The 13,779-nt window shown below is 54.5% G+C and overlaps 2 protein-coding genes across 2 annotated transcripts in view; one reads left to right on the plus strand and one right to left on the minus strand.

The window, feature by feature from the left end:
- Window positions 1-5,311, plus strand: part of Podnl1 (podocan like 1) — a 13,240-nt gene extending 7,929 nt beyond the window's left edge. Inside the window, exons 6-10 of the mRNA XM_026777919.1 lie at window positions 628-784; window positions 1,034-1,149; window positions 2,557-3,214; window positions 4,587-4,735; window positions 4,807-5,311. Coding sequence (XP_026633720.1) covers window positions 628-784; window positions 1,034-1,149; window positions 2,557-3,214; window positions 4,587-4,735; window positions 4,807-4,954 — 1,228 coding nt within the window. The 3' untranslated portion in view covers window positions 4,955-5,311. The remainder of the gene's footprint in view (window positions 1-627; window positions 785-1,033; window positions 1,150-2,556; window positions 3,215-4,586; window positions 4,736-4,806) is intronic.
- Window positions 5,312-5,440: 129 nt separating this feature from the next.
- Window positions 5,441-13,779, minus strand: part of Cc2d1a (coiled-coil and C2 domain containing 1A) — a 17,920-nt gene continuing 9,581 nt past the window's right edge. Inside the window, exons 9-29 of the mRNA XM_005370934.2 lie at window positions 13,557-13,628; window positions 13,335-13,465; window positions 13,193-13,265; window positions 12,202-12,335; window positions 11,474-11,585; window positions 11,214-11,386; window positions 9,756-9,878; window positions 9,620-9,678; window positions 9,424-9,540; window positions 8,582-8,655; window positions 8,444-8,502; window positions 8,278-8,329; window positions 7,731-7,830; window positions 7,558-7,648; window positions 7,301-7,438; window positions 7,152-7,213; window positions 6,484-6,547; window positions 6,273-6,399; window positions 6,066-6,142; window positions 5,922-5,969; window positions 5,441-5,856 (exon numbers count right to left, since the gene is read on the minus strand). Coding sequence (XP_005370991.1) covers window positions 5,836-5,856; window positions 5,922-5,969; window positions 6,066-6,142; window positions 6,273-6,399; window positions 6,484-6,547; window positions 7,152-7,213; window positions 7,301-7,438; window positions 7,558-7,648; window positions 7,731-7,830; window positions 8,278-8,329; window positions 8,444-8,502; window positions 8,582-8,655; window positions 9,424-9,540; window positions 9,620-9,678; window positions 9,756-9,878; window positions 11,214-11,386; window positions 11,474-11,585; window positions 12,202-12,335; window positions 13,193-13,265; window positions 13,335-13,465; window positions 13,557-13,628 — 1,907 coding nt within the window. The 3' untranslated portion in view covers window positions 5,441-5,835. The remainder of the gene's footprint in view (window positions 5,857-5,921; window positions 5,970-6,065; window positions 6,143-6,272; window positions 6,400-6,483; window positions 6,548-7,151; window positions 7,214-7,300; window positions 7,439-7,557; window positions 7,649-7,730; window positions 7,831-8,277; window positions 8,330-8,443; window positions 8,503-8,581; window positions 8,656-9,423; window positions 9,541-9,619; window positions 9,679-9,755; window positions 9,879-11,213; window positions 11,387-11,473; window positions 11,586-12,201; window positions 12,336-13,192; window positions 13,266-13,334; window positions 13,466-13,556; window positions 13,629-13,779) is intronic.

Raw genomic sequence — 13,779 nt, forward strand, 5'->3', positions numbered from 1 at the left:
GAGAGAGAGAGAGAGAGAGAGAGAGAGAGAGAGAGGGGAGAAAGAGAGGAGAAAGAGAAGGAAAGAGAAGGAGAGAGGCAAAGCCCGTGTGTACACCGGGAGAGAACACAGGGAGAGAGCGAGCAATTGCCAGCGGTCAGAGGTTAAAAGGAGTGGGCGTGGCTAGGGCAGGGACCAAAAGAATAACATTGGGAGCTTGAATGGTAAAATAGGGTCCCATACACAGTATCAAAAGTCTAGACTAAGCCCGGCAGTAGTGTCTCAGGACTTTAATCCCAGCCCTTGGGAGGCAGAGGCAGGTGGATCTCTGAGTTCGAGGCCAGTCTAGTTTTTCAAAGTGAGTTCCAGGATAATCAGGGCTACACAGAGAAACCCTGTCTCGAAAAAAAAAAAAAAAGTCTAGACTAGGACAAATGCCATCTACTTCAGCAGACACATACACACTAGGACAAATGCCATCTACTTCAGCAGACACACACACACACATACTTGCACACTCGCCCTGTCTCTAGCTCTCAGACAGAAGCTGAGGGCAACTCCAGCAGCAGTTGAGGGGCAGCAGTGGCAGCGTTGGGAAGGGTGGGGTGTGCATGCCTGGGCTGGAAGCCGCAGCCTTACCCTTCTCAGGTCTGTATACCTCCACGACAACCGACTGAACAACACTGGTTTGCCACCTAACACCTTCCTTGGTTCGGAGGCCATTACCACCCTAAGTCTCTCCAGCAACCAGCTCAGCTACCTACCACCCAGTCTGCCATCCTCCCTGGAGCGGCTTCACCTGCAGGTACCCTGCCCACCACACACACATGCCTGGGCCCAGGTCTCTTAACGGCAGCCTGCGGGATTCCTTCGCCTGCTCCTTTCCCATCCTTTCAACTGCTCCCCAGAATCCCAGCTGTTAGAACAATCATTTAGAAAGAAGCAAAACTTGGCTGCCTTGCACAAACAAGTTCCCAAACCCTTCTCTCAAGAGCCTCCTGTGGCTGCCGTAGCTGTCCAGCCAGATCTCCACTTCACTCTCTCCTTCCTCCAGAACAATCTTATCTCCAAGGTGCCCAGAGGAGCCCTGAGCCTCCAGACGCGACTCCGGGAGCTGTACCTCCAGCACAATCAGTTGACAGACAGTGGCCTGGATGCAACCACCTTCAGGTAGGCACACAGCAGTTCTGTGCTGACAGCTGCCCCCACCGGGGACTTCAGTGAGTACCAGTGCACCCCCAGCTGCCATGAAAGGTACTAGTTTGGCGGTGTCTCTGTCTCCTGCTACCAGTTCTTGAGATTCTATTACCTAATAGTTGTGTTTTCTTTTTCTGTGTGTGTGTGGGGAGATGGAATACAGGGTTTTCTTTCTTTTTCTTTTTTTTCCTTTTGAGATAGGACTTCTCTGTGTAACAGTCCTGGCTGTTCTTGCTTTATAGACCAGGCTGGCCTCTAACTCACTGAGATCCTCCTGCCTCTGTCTCCCAAGTGCTGGGATTAAAGATGTGCACCCAGCTGGAATCCAGGCCCTTGTATATGCTAGGAAACAAAACAAGTCTTCCGTCCGTCTACACCACCACCACCACCACCACCCCTGCCACACACACACACACACACACACACACACACACACACACACACGTTCTAGACAGGTCGACAGCCGTACCTCAGCTGTTTTGTTTTGCTTGCTTTTTGTTGCTTTTGTTTTGTTTTTTTGAAACAGGGTTTCGCTGTAGCTTTGGAGCCTGTTTTAGATTTTTTTTTTTTTTGACAGGGTCTCTCTGTGTAGCCACGGCTGTCCTGGAACCCTCTATAGACCAGGCTGACCTCCAACTCATTTAGCTCTGCCTTCCTCTGCCTCTTGATTGCTGGGACTAAGGATGTATGCCACAATGTTCAACTTAATTTATCTTTATGTGTATGGGTGTTTTGCCTGCATGGACGTCTGTGCACGTATGCAATGCTTGAAGAGCTGTAGGGGGGTGGCAGATCTCCCGGGACTGGAGTTCAGGCAATCGACAACCGCTGTGTGGTGCTGGGATCCTAACACTGGTTCTCTGGAGGAGCAGCCAGTGCTCTTAACTGCTGAGCCATCTCTCCAGTCCAGCCCTAGATCTTTTGAAAGAGTCTGGTTAAATGCAATCCAGGCTGGCATGGAACTCACAATCCTCATGAGTGCTGGGATTCCATACCTACACTCATGGGCATTCTGGCCTTCCATATGTATTTCTGTACCATATCAATCACATTCTGGCCTTCCATATGTATTTCTGTACCATATCAATCACTCTCAACCTGAAATCTCCAGTTTAACGGAATTCTAAAACCATTCCCTTACTTTCTGGTAAGATCTATAGGGGTTCCCCTGTGCCCCCACCCCACTTTTTTTTTGAGACAGGATTTCTCTGTGTAACAGCTCTGGCTGTCCTGGAACTTGATAGATCAGGCTGGCCTTGCTGTCATAGAGATCCATTTGCCTCTACCTCCCAAGTGCTGGGATTAAAGGCATGAGCCAACAATGCCCAGCAGGGGTCTCTTTCTTGAAGTGACCATTCCATCACCCCTCTCTTCCATCAGCAAACTAAGCAGCCTTGAGTATCTGGACCTGTCCCACAACCAGCTGACCACAGTGCCTGAAGGTCTACCCGAAAACCTGACCATACTGCACCTGGGTCGCAACTGCATCCGGCAGGTGGAAGCGGTGCGACTGCACAGAGCGAGGGGCCTGCGCTACCTGTTGCTGCAGCACAATGAGCTGGGGACCTCAGCGCTGCCCGCCGGGACGCTGAGGCCTCTGCGGGCCCTGCACACGCTGCACCTCTACGGCAACAGGCTGGAGCGCGTGCCCCCAGCACTGCCCCGCCACCTGAAGGCCCTGGTGATGCCCCATAACCGCGTAGCCGTGCTAGGTGAGCGGGATCTGGTTTCCGCGCGAGCCCTGGCGGAGCTCAACCTGGCCTACAACCGCCTGGCCAGCGAGCGCGTGCATCCGGGCGCCTTCCGCCGCCTGCGCGCCCTGCGCAGCTTGGACCTGGCCGGTAACCAGCTGAGTCGGCTGCCGGAGGGCCTGCCCCCAAGTCTGCGCTCTCTGAAACTGCAACGCAACCAACTGCGGGCCCTGGAGCCAGAGCTGCTGGCTGGCCTGAAGAAGCTGCGGGAACTGAGTCTGGCGCACAACCGGCTCCGCGTGGGCGACATCGAGCCGGGCACCTGGCACGAGTTGCAGGCACTGCAGGTCAGGGGTTAACTACAATATGGTTATCTCCGCCCCACTGTTGGCCCAGCTACTCCCCAGTTCTGAGCCCAGGCATGCCACAGAGCCCCATGGGGGCAGCCTGAATGGCTAAAATAGACCCTGTTTGAGTTGTTGCTTGTATGTCCCCACCTCCTCTATTCTACCCAGCTTGGTACAACACAGGACCCATATGGAAGCATTGCGGCTCAGATGGAAAGGGATTCTGGCATTCGGGAGCCAAGGAATACTGAGTGCTACAGCTCAGATGGAAGCGTGCTCTGGCAGTCAGGAGCCAGAGCACAGGGCACAGTAAGCTTAGCAGCTTGCAGCCCTGCTCTAGGGAGGGTTTCCCCAGTGTAACAGCTCTGCTGGGGCAAGAGAGGGCTTCCCCAACCAAGTTGTTACAGCTCCGCTGCTCTGCTCCATTCTCCAGTGTAACAACTCTGTCTGCTAGGGGAAGGTTTCCCCAGCGAAAGTGTTACACAGCCCTGTTAGGATCCCTAGTCTCTGGCTTCCCCCACAAAGTTGTAACAGCTTCTCAGCTCTGGCAGAAGGTCTTCACTCAAACCTTACTCAAGAGATTTATTGGGAGGGAAGAGCCCAGGAGAGTGGCTGCCTCTGCCAGAGTGCAAGAAGGGCAGCAACAACCAGAGTGTGAGCAGGGCTTATACAGGGCTTCCGAAGGGCGCAGTGTTTCCAGGGAGATTTTCAGGGTGGGAACTGGTCAGATTCCCTAGCTCAGATTGGCTAGATCTCTGTTCAAGGATTGGTTTGTTTCCCTGCACAGGGTTTGGGGCTAAAGCATTTCTTTCACTGGCTTGTGTTTCAGGGCCAGGGTGGGTTTCTTTGGCTGGCTCCTTTCCCCTACGCCTTATCTCTTTCTGACCCTAAGCATCCCAGTTAGGGCAAAGGCCGTCTAGGCAATCAGTGTGATAGAAGGAAAGGAGCATGGCCAGATACGGGGACTGCACCTGGATCCACAGCTCAGGGAAGGCTTAAGTAGGAGGGGTGAAGCCAGCTGAGGCTACAGAAAGAAGAAAAGGAAGGGGAGGTGGGAGAGGTATGGAGGAAGGGAAGAAAAAGCAAAGGTGTGAGTGAGGAGGATGTGAAGGTCCACCATCCTCACATCCTTCTGTCTTGTTGAAATCAGCTGGTGGGGACCACAGCTACCTGCACATCTCATAAATATAACAAATAGATCAGGCTCAGCAGATCTCTATGGAGGGAAGGAATCTGGCAACCATTATCAAATAAGAATCTGGAGGAAGCCTAGCTGGGCATGGAAGAGGCCGAGGACTGGGGAAGAGGGCTGGAAGCTCTTTGGCTGTGAGACCCAGGTCCTGAGCCTGCCATGGTGCTGTCTGCCTGTCAGGTGCTGGACCTGAGCCACAATGAGCTATCATTCGTGCCCCCTGACCTCCCTGAGGCCTTGGAGGAGCTGCACCTGCAAGCTAACCGTATCAGCCACGTGGGCCCAGAGGCCTTCCTCAGCACACCCCACCTGCGTGCCCTCTTCCTGAGGTGAGAACGGGAGTCTGGATAAGACAGTAGCTCTTCCATCACTGTCCTGACATCCCTGCCTCTCTGCACAGGGCCAACAGGCTTCATATGACAAGCATCGCGGCTGAGGCCTTCCTGGGGCTTGTACACCTACGTGTGGTAGACACCGCAGAAAACCCAGAACAGGTCCTGGTCCAGCTGCCACCCAAGAACAAGGGGGCCCTGAGCCCCAAGGGCTAGCCCTGAGCACTGATGTACTGTGGACTAAGGAAGTTCTCAGTTGGAGCCTTGGAATCTAGGCCTGTTCTGCCCAGAGCTGGCCAAAGCACTAGGAACAGGTGTCTACTAGGGGTAGGGGGTGGGGGCTGAAGCAGGAAGCATGCTGACTTGAATATTCTGGGGTGCAGACTATGGTGATGGGGAAAATAAACTGGACCACTTTCCACGTTCACACGAACTCAGTGTCCTCTGGGACCCATCTCTTCCATACACCTCAAAGGACTGCCCTTTTGTCCCTGAGACCAAGTTGGGGGACAAGACTCTAGAATTTGAAGTCAATCAATTTGGTCCCACGGCCAATGACTGATATGGATGACCTGAGACAGGTAATTAAACCCAAAAGGCCCGAGCCACAGGCTCACCCAGGGAACTGGGCTGAGTGGGGAGGCCCAGGCCAGCCACTGAGTGGGCCACATCAGGGAAAAAAAGACAGAGCTGAGGCGGGTATGGCCTTGGCTGTTTATTCTGTGTTGGCCCTGGGGGGGATCCCAACTGGGTCAGCACAGCCCCTGGAGAGTCAGCTGAGTTTGACAGCTGCAGTGGCATCTTTGGAGAGGGCTGTGGGGTTCAGACTGGGGAGGGGCAGGAAGTAAAGTGCTTGCAGGGCCCTCTGGGCTTGTGTCCCAGCCACCTTCTGCTCCAGATGCTCCTGGATGTGCAAACAGGACTCTCCAAGGCCTGCCCAGCCACACGGGATGAGGGTGCTGTTGCGATGTCCCTGGGGCCGGCCTGGACAGGGTGAGTCCAGAACCAACTGTCCGCTGATTGTCTGCTCGTCTGCTCGGTGGCCCTGGAGCTCTGCCTGGCACTGGACTTTGGGGCCTGTAGTCCAGAGATGAGCCTCACCTGCGGAGTCGCTGCAGCTGGGGGAGACATAGAGGGTCAGGAGACATCATCACATATGCCCCCAGCCCCTCTGGCCACTCACCTCGCTCTCCACCAGATTCCGCCGGTACAATGCCTCCTTCGCAGCCTCCTAGAGGAAGGGACCATTAGCTGACAGTCCAGTTAATATAAAATAGGGGCAGAGTCTGCCCCATACCTGAGCATCCACCACACGGGGCCGGCTTACCCTGCTTCCGTCATAGCCCAAGCGCCGGGCGGCCTCTGTATAGAAGTGCAGCTGGCGCTCCAGATGGGTTGCATACTCTTGAGAAGTGGCAGTGGGATCAGGGTCAGGAGCTTCTTCTCCCCACTTGTGTCTCTGTCCCATTCCATGGGGATCCTCAGTTTCCTACCCCCTGCACACGGGTCTCCCCAGCCCCACCCCTGCACCTACCCTTGCGGATGGCAGCGCCCCCCTGCTCCAGCTGTGCCCTCTGCCACTGGCTGCGCTGCACCACATCCTGGTACTGCTGGGCCACTTCTGGAGGAACAGGCCGGCGTGCCTGCCTCAAGGCCAGGATCTGGAGGGTACAAAGGGGACTCTGAGCCAACCTGAAGTCCACTCCTAAGCCCACCACACTGAGCCCAGCAAGCCAGGCACCCACCTTCCTTTCTAGCCGCTCTTGGTCAAAGGCCAGCACACTCAGGCTGTGCAGGGGACGTGCTGACCTGCAGGGCAGAGAGGAAGGACAGGCTACAGAGGAAGTGGTGGGGATCCAAAGGAGTCAGCTGGGCAGGGGATCTCACAGGGGCCTTAGAGTCCAGACCAGGGAAAAGCAGACCTGGTGCTAGAGGTTCTAGGGCATGCTGTCGCCCATCACTCAGGCAGGGGGATCATGAATGAGTGAGACCTGCTAGAGGGAGACAGACAGAAGTGGACATGTCTGAGAGGAGGACAGAGTGAAGAAAGGGGCTGAGTATGCTGACAATGGGCAGATCACTAAAGGACACGGAGGCCGGGCGGTGGTGGCGCACACCTTTAATCCCAGCACTTGGGAGGCAGAGGCAGGCGGATCTCTGTGAGTTCGAGGCCAGCCTGGTCTACAAGAGCTAGTTCCAGGACAGGAACCAAAACGCTACAGAGAAACCCTGTCTCGAAAATTAAAAAAAAAAAAAAAAAAGACACGTAGAGGATTCTAAACCCAATTCCCCAAGGGGACGATCCCAGACCGGCTCTGAAGCCAGACAGGACATGGTCTGATGGGCCATGGAAACCACGGAAGGAGCTGAGAGACAGGAGCATTCACCTCAGTGTGACCTCGCCCAGACTCACCTGTTCCCTGAGTCCCTCCAAGAAGTAGCGATGGGAGGCACCTTTGCTTTGGGACCAGTGACCTGTTTCGGTACAGAGAGCCAGTCTAATGAGTACTGAGTCCCTGAGCCCAGCCCTCTTCTCAGGGGTGGCTGATGAGCAGGACCCACCGTGGGCACAGCTGCTGGGAGGTGGTCAATGACCAGCCACCTCTCCGTTGTAGTCTCCAACTGCTGGGCTGTCAGTGGCTCCCGGATCCGGACCATCACTTCAAGCCGCCCCCCAGTGGGCCGGCGTCCATCCAAAACCTAGGTAGGAATAAGAAGGGGTGCTATGGGCAAGAGCAGAGATCTCACACAGGAGCTGGGGTGACACTGGTGACAGCAGACCAGCGTGCTCCAAGTCTACATGCACCCACCGCCCTCACCTCCAGGATCTCATGGACTTCGCACGCTGTCTCCAGCATATCCAGTTTCAGCTGGGCTGTGCCCAGCACCCTGTCAGTCTTGAACAGCCCCCTGTGTGGGAAGGTGCAGGAAGCTGTGAGGCAGGCAGGCTGCTCCACAGCTCTGAGCCTAGAACCTGCCATCTCTGGCTTACCCCTTGTGGACCACTTCGAACTTGATGCCCTTGGTTTGGATGGCCCTTCGGAAGCCACGGTGGCCACGGTTGATGCAGAGTTTGAACTGTTCTTTAAATTCTATGCAGGGAAGGAGGGAAGGATGAGAAGAAACTGGCTGTGTGGGAGTGTGCACTGGTTGTGGTGTGTATGTGTGTTACTGTAGTGGTCAAAGCACCACCTCAGGTGTCAGCCTTCACCATCAGCCTTGTTTGAGACAATGTTTCATTTGTGCACCCCAGCCTAAGTGGCCCACAGGCTCCCTTGTCCTCACCTCACCATAGGAGTGTGGGATTACAGAGGCATGTTACTGAGCCGCCTTTAAGTCGGATCTGGAGATTCTAATTCACACACTTCAGCTTGCACTGCAATTGCTTTACCTACTGAGCCATCTTTCCGTGGAGTTTTTTTTTTTTTCTTTTTCTCTTTGAGGATGCTGGGACCTGGGACTTGTGCATATACACCTAAGCTACAACCCCACTCTGGCCCCAATTCCAGGTCGTCTTCTACAGCAGACAGGTGACTCACCAGGGGAGTCTGTATTTTTGATCACACTGGTCTTGTCTTTTTGAGCTTCTTCCTGTATCAGGGAGGAGGAATGAATGATCAGATCCGAATGATCAGATCCGTGCTATACCTGGACTTCCTGCTTGTCTTGCTTCCTGGTCCCCACCCACTCAGAGATTGCACCTACCACATTGGGATAAGGGAAGTCAAACCGGACAAAGGCATCCAGGTCACTGGGGGACAGCCCTGCAGGGAAACAAGGGTCAGACCTTGGGAAAGAGACCAGCCCACCCTTGCTTCTGAGCAGAGCCTCCGCCACCCTTACCTGTAGGTGTGGGCAAGTTGATGCCCTTCACGATAAACAGAAGCATGTCATTGTTGCTCAGGTCCGGAAAGATCCTTTCAGTAAGCAGGGAAACAGAGGCGGCACCTCAGCTTCGGCCTGTAGTTCTCATTTCCCTCTAGATTGTGGGGGTGTCACTCTAGGGTTTAGGCTGTGGAGTTAGGCATTCCCTTACCTGATTTCTGGGCTCTGTTCAGTGCTCATACATTTATTTGATACTCACTTCTATTTATGTTTCTGTATTTATTGTGTTTATATACATGTGCGTGTGTTCGTGTGCATGCATGTAGGAGTGCCATGTCATACATGTGAAGGTTGGAGAAGAAGCTTTGAGAGGTCTCTTTTTCTTTGAACTCTTGGCGGCAGGTCCTATACTTACCTGCTGACCCACTTCACTGGCCCTCGTTTGCCAGTGTTATTTGTGCACCTGCTGTGCACATGCAGCGTCTTAGCTGCGCCGTGTACTCTGTATTCCTGGACCAGCCAGGATTCCAGCTGCTGTGTAGCACAGGCTGGCCAAAAACTCACTATGTAGCCAATGATGGCCTTGAATTCCTGATCCTCCTACAGGTACTTCTGGTAGCTCATTCTACCAACAGAGCTACACACCCAGCCTCTTCCTCTCATTTAATAATCATTGTCTGAGTGTCTCCAAGTGTCAGCTGGGGACCCAGTCAATGCAGCACTGCATGCGTGCCCAGAGCCTTGGCATGTCTGTGCTCCTACCGTGCATTTACTCTTGCCCAGAGTTGAGTCCTGCAGTAGCTTGCAGAAGTGTGGATCCCTCCCCAGCAGTACCCCAGCCAGGGGGCTTTGGGCCCTACTTGATAACACTGAAGGTCCTCTGCTCAAAGCGGGCAGCAGGTGTGGGCAGACTACGGGCAAAGGCTTGCTTTAGGGTGTCCATGCTCCGCTTACAGTCTTCTGCCAGCTTCTCGAACCTGCAGGAAAAGGTATTGCTTGGGGCCCTGGTCAGCTGGGCTGCCAGCGCAGGTACCCGTGAGGTAGGTAGGCACTTACTTGATAGTTTCAGCAATGTTACCCAGATGGGTGAACTGTGTGGCGTGGTTCAGACACATCTGTGGGGAAAGCGTTGAGTATGGATAGAAGGAGGAACAGTAAAGGGGACGGGATAGGGTCATGGGTGGGACCTCACTTCATGTTGCTGTCTCAGGAGTTTGGTAAGCTCCCCATAGCGCCGCACAGCCTCCTGAGACAGGCCTGGGCCAGGCCGCTGCACCAGCACAAAATCGTCCTTGTTGACAGGAGCGGGTGGCACCTGTGGAGGATGAGGCTGGTAGGCAAGGGGCTGCTGGTCCATGAGGAGCAGCCTGTCTGGGGATCTGTCCTCTTCCCTGCCCCTCTATCTCAGGTGTCTGGGGTCTCCCTTCAGTTCCTACACTGCCTGATGTAAGAAAGCCATCCTCTGGGCATCCAAGCCCTTGTCTGGGCAGCCCCGTACACGTGAGGTCCTGATCTGTGGCTGGGGGACTAGGGATGCAGCAGTGAATAGAGACAGCCAAGCACGGTGGCACACCAGTGATTTTAACAGAGACTGGGCCAAGAGAATAGGAAGTTGGAGGACAGCATGGGCTATACAGTGAGTTCAAGGCCTCCTGTGTACAGTACAGAGACCCTATCTTTATTTATTTTTTTTTAAAAAATCAGAACTAGAAATATATGAAGAGGGAGTTAGTCCAACAACTGTCCAGCTTGGGGTGCGTTCCAGGGTGAGAGGGCCGGTGGGAAGGCCCTGAGGCTGGAGTGGGGCTGGGGTCTGAGACGGAGGAAGTGAAGGGTAAGGCAGATCAAGCAAAACCATGGACCACAGGAAAGCTCTGGATTTACCTGTGTGCTGCTGTGGTCTCCCTAGCTAGCATGTGTGGCACACAAGGGTGAGAATAGTGGTCTGTTTTGTTCAGCATTAGGTTCCCAGGACCCAGGGTGTGCTCCGTACAGATTTCCTGTCATGGATGCTGCTGTCTATCATAAAGGTATTCTGAGATCCTGCCCGATTTTCAGGTGGGAATCAGTCTTCAAGTCTCCGAAGACTAAAACAATGTTCTGAGTGAACAGGGCTACCTCTGGCAGAATCTGTCAACTGTCTCCCAGAGATTCGAGTCTCTCCCCTAGTGATGGCATATAGCATTGCTCCAAGCCCCAGAAACCTTTGCAGTTCAGTATGGCCACATGGCTAGCTCTGGCCAATGGGAGATAAGCGAAAGACCTGGGTTCTGGAGGCAGCAGGGGTGTTTTGCTGTAGAGGAATAGAGGTCAGGGCGGCGGTCCTGGGGCCTGCAATAACTCCTTTAAGCCACTCTGTCCTTTTACTCCACCCTTTCCATGGGCAGAAGGCAATGGGTCGGTGATCCATAGGGATAAGACCCTAGGAAGATGAAAAGCCTAGAAGCCATAAAGGGGGCCCGGGCCCCTCAGGCACCCTGTTATAGAGCCTAGCTTGTCCTAAGCGTACATGCAAGAAATAACTGTCTCCTTTCAACTACTGTCTTCCAGGGCCTATTTGTCACAGCAGCTTAGAGGATGACTAATACTTTCTAGGTCACATGGTTGCTAAGGGGCCCACAGGCGGTATGCGTGAGTATAGAGGTCTCACCTTGGCGATGTCCACAGGCAACCCGCTGCGAGAGGCCTCTAGCATGGGCTCTAGCCCTTTGGCCTGGCGCAGATGCATCTTGGCGCCCTCTACGTCATTCTTTTGCTTGGCACGCAGTGCAGCCTGCAGGAGCTGCTTCTTACGACCTTCCAGGAAGGCCAGTTGCTGCTGGGCTGTAGGTGGGGAAGCTTCAGCGGGGGCTGCCCAGCCCATGGGAGTCAGGTTGGCCTGGGTGTAGCCAGGGCAGGTGGGGTACTTACCCCTGGTGGATGTACCCTTGGGAACTGCTTTGCCTGTTGTTGCTGGTCCTGATGCGGGCGCTTTGGAGGGTGAGGACTTCAGCTGGGTTGTGGGGGCAGCAGGGGTATTTTGCTGCAGAGGGATAGATAGAGGTCGGGGTATTCCCAGGGCCTGCAATGACTCAAAACCAAGGACCTGTCTCTGTGTCCTCAACAGGGTGGCCTCAAACTCATTATGTAGGGGCTGGAGAGATGGCTCAGTGGTTAAGAGCATTGTCTGCTCTTCCAAAGGTCCTGAGTTCAATTCCCAGCAACCACATGGTGGCTCACAACCATCTGTAATGATGTCTAGTGCCCTCTTCTGGCCTGCAAACATACAGACAGAATATTGTATACACAGTAAATAAATAAATAAATATTAAAAAAAAAAAACTCATTATGTAGCCGAAGCTGGCTTTGAACTCCTCTCCAGGGCTGAGATCCCAGGTATAAGCCACCATGCCTGGCTCAGTCTCAGCACTGTCCACATCCACAGCCCTCCTACCACCTACTCTCTGCACTGGCTCTGCATAGGGCGGCTACTCGGCACCCATGCTGTAGATGAAAGGACTAGGGCTCAGGGAGCACAATGGTCTGCCCACAGCCAAGGGGCAGGCCTATGGTGTGGGGCTGCCTCACTCCTACTTGGGCCCAGGCCTCCCTGGGTTGTGTCCTGTTGTCACACTCCACCTCAGCCCTGACCCTTGTACCTTTTTAGGAGCCTCATCCTCTTCCTCCTCTGAGCCTTCATCGTGGTTAGCAAGCTTCATGGCAGTTTCCAGAACCCCTGCCAGGCTCTGCTGGGTGGACTCTGCATTCTCCAAGCCCTGAATTGGGGGGAAGCCTGGAGAGCAGAGTGACCTGGTCAATGCCTTCCAACTATTGTGAGGGTGCCATCAATCCTTCCTCCCCTAAGGAACCCAGGCCTTTCTTTTTGTTGATTTTCTGAAACAGCCTCACTATGTAGCTTGGGTTGGCCATGAACTTGCAGTCCTCCTGCCTTAGCCTCCCAGTACTAGCATTATAGGTGTGTGCCATGCCAGTCTTCCTGCTTTCTGCATACCAAAGATGGACTCTGGGGCTTTGTGCATGCTAGGTAAGTGTCCGACCAGCGCTGGACCATCCAGCCCGCCCTGAGACTGAGTGGAGGAGTGTGGGGTCCTCTAAGTGCCGGACTCCTCCTTCCTTCTCTTGCTGAACCTCCAGGTCTCAGGCAGGTTCTAAGAGACTCTGGCGGGTGGGCCTCAGCTGGGAGAGGGCTCCCACAAGTGGAAGATGACTTTCCACAGGTGACAGGTGGGCAGCTGACAACTTAAGAGGTTTCTACTCTGAGGACTGGCGGGAGGCTGAGGGAGGTTTTGGAAAGTCAAAGCCTGCAGCTTGGCAGGGTGAATGGAATGAAGTAGAGAGGGAGGGGGAAGACAGCTGAAGACAGAATAGGCTCCAAAACAACCTCTTGACTTTGAGAACTTTCCAGTTTCCCTGATATAAACATTTTTGTCATGACTCACTTCATTCTGGTTAAGAGGCTTGCAAAGCTCCCGAGTGCACAGCCATGGCTATATGAAGCAGCCTGCAGGCAGGAACAGACCAGCAAAGGCCCAGCGGTAGAGGGTGTGGGATGGGGGGACTACCTTGGGATAGACCTTATCTGGGGGAAACGTACTTGGGGTACTAGGCCTTCCTAGAGGTGTAGCCTACCTGGGGGTACTGGCAGCTCGGTCACATCCACAGCTCGGCCTGCCTTGTGGGCTCGAATGGCGTCTTGGTATTGCTACAAAGCACAGAGGTGTTAGGAGGACCTGACAGAAGTCCCAGGAGCACTCATTGGACCCCTACACACCTTGACAATGCGTTCGTGCATGCGTGCCTTCCGCTGATCACCCTTGGCCTTGGCCTGGCCCGCAGCCACATGGTACCGCTCCATTCGCTGCTCCAGCGCCTCCAGGAGGCTCCTTGGAGGTTGGGGAACCTCTGGGCCAGAGGAGGTGGCAAGCAGATTAAGGGTGGAAGGAAGTGGAGCACAGACCCCGTCTGCCCACCTCTAAGGATCTCAGCAGCCTACCTGGTCTGATGGGTGCTGAGGCAGGGGTCAAAGGTTGTGCTGCTGGCAAAGGGGGCTCTGGAGACAGCTGGTCTGGAGACAGAAAGGCCCAGCCCAGTGAGGGGCCTGCTTGGAGATCTTGGGCAGCACCAAGATGAAAAGTAGGAGGAGAAGGGGGCACGGGATAGGGTCCTCACCAGGAGGAGGAGGGGGCACGGGAGGATAGGGTCCTCACCAGGAGGAG

Source organism: Microtus ochrogaster, unplaced genomic scaffold, assembly GCF_000317375.1.
Source record: "Microtus ochrogaster isolate Prairie Vole_2 unplaced genomic scaffold, MicOch1.0 UNK90, whole genome shotgun sequence".
NCBI lineage: Eukaryota > Metazoa > Chordata > Mammalia > Rodentia > Cricetidae > Microtus > Microtus ochrogaster.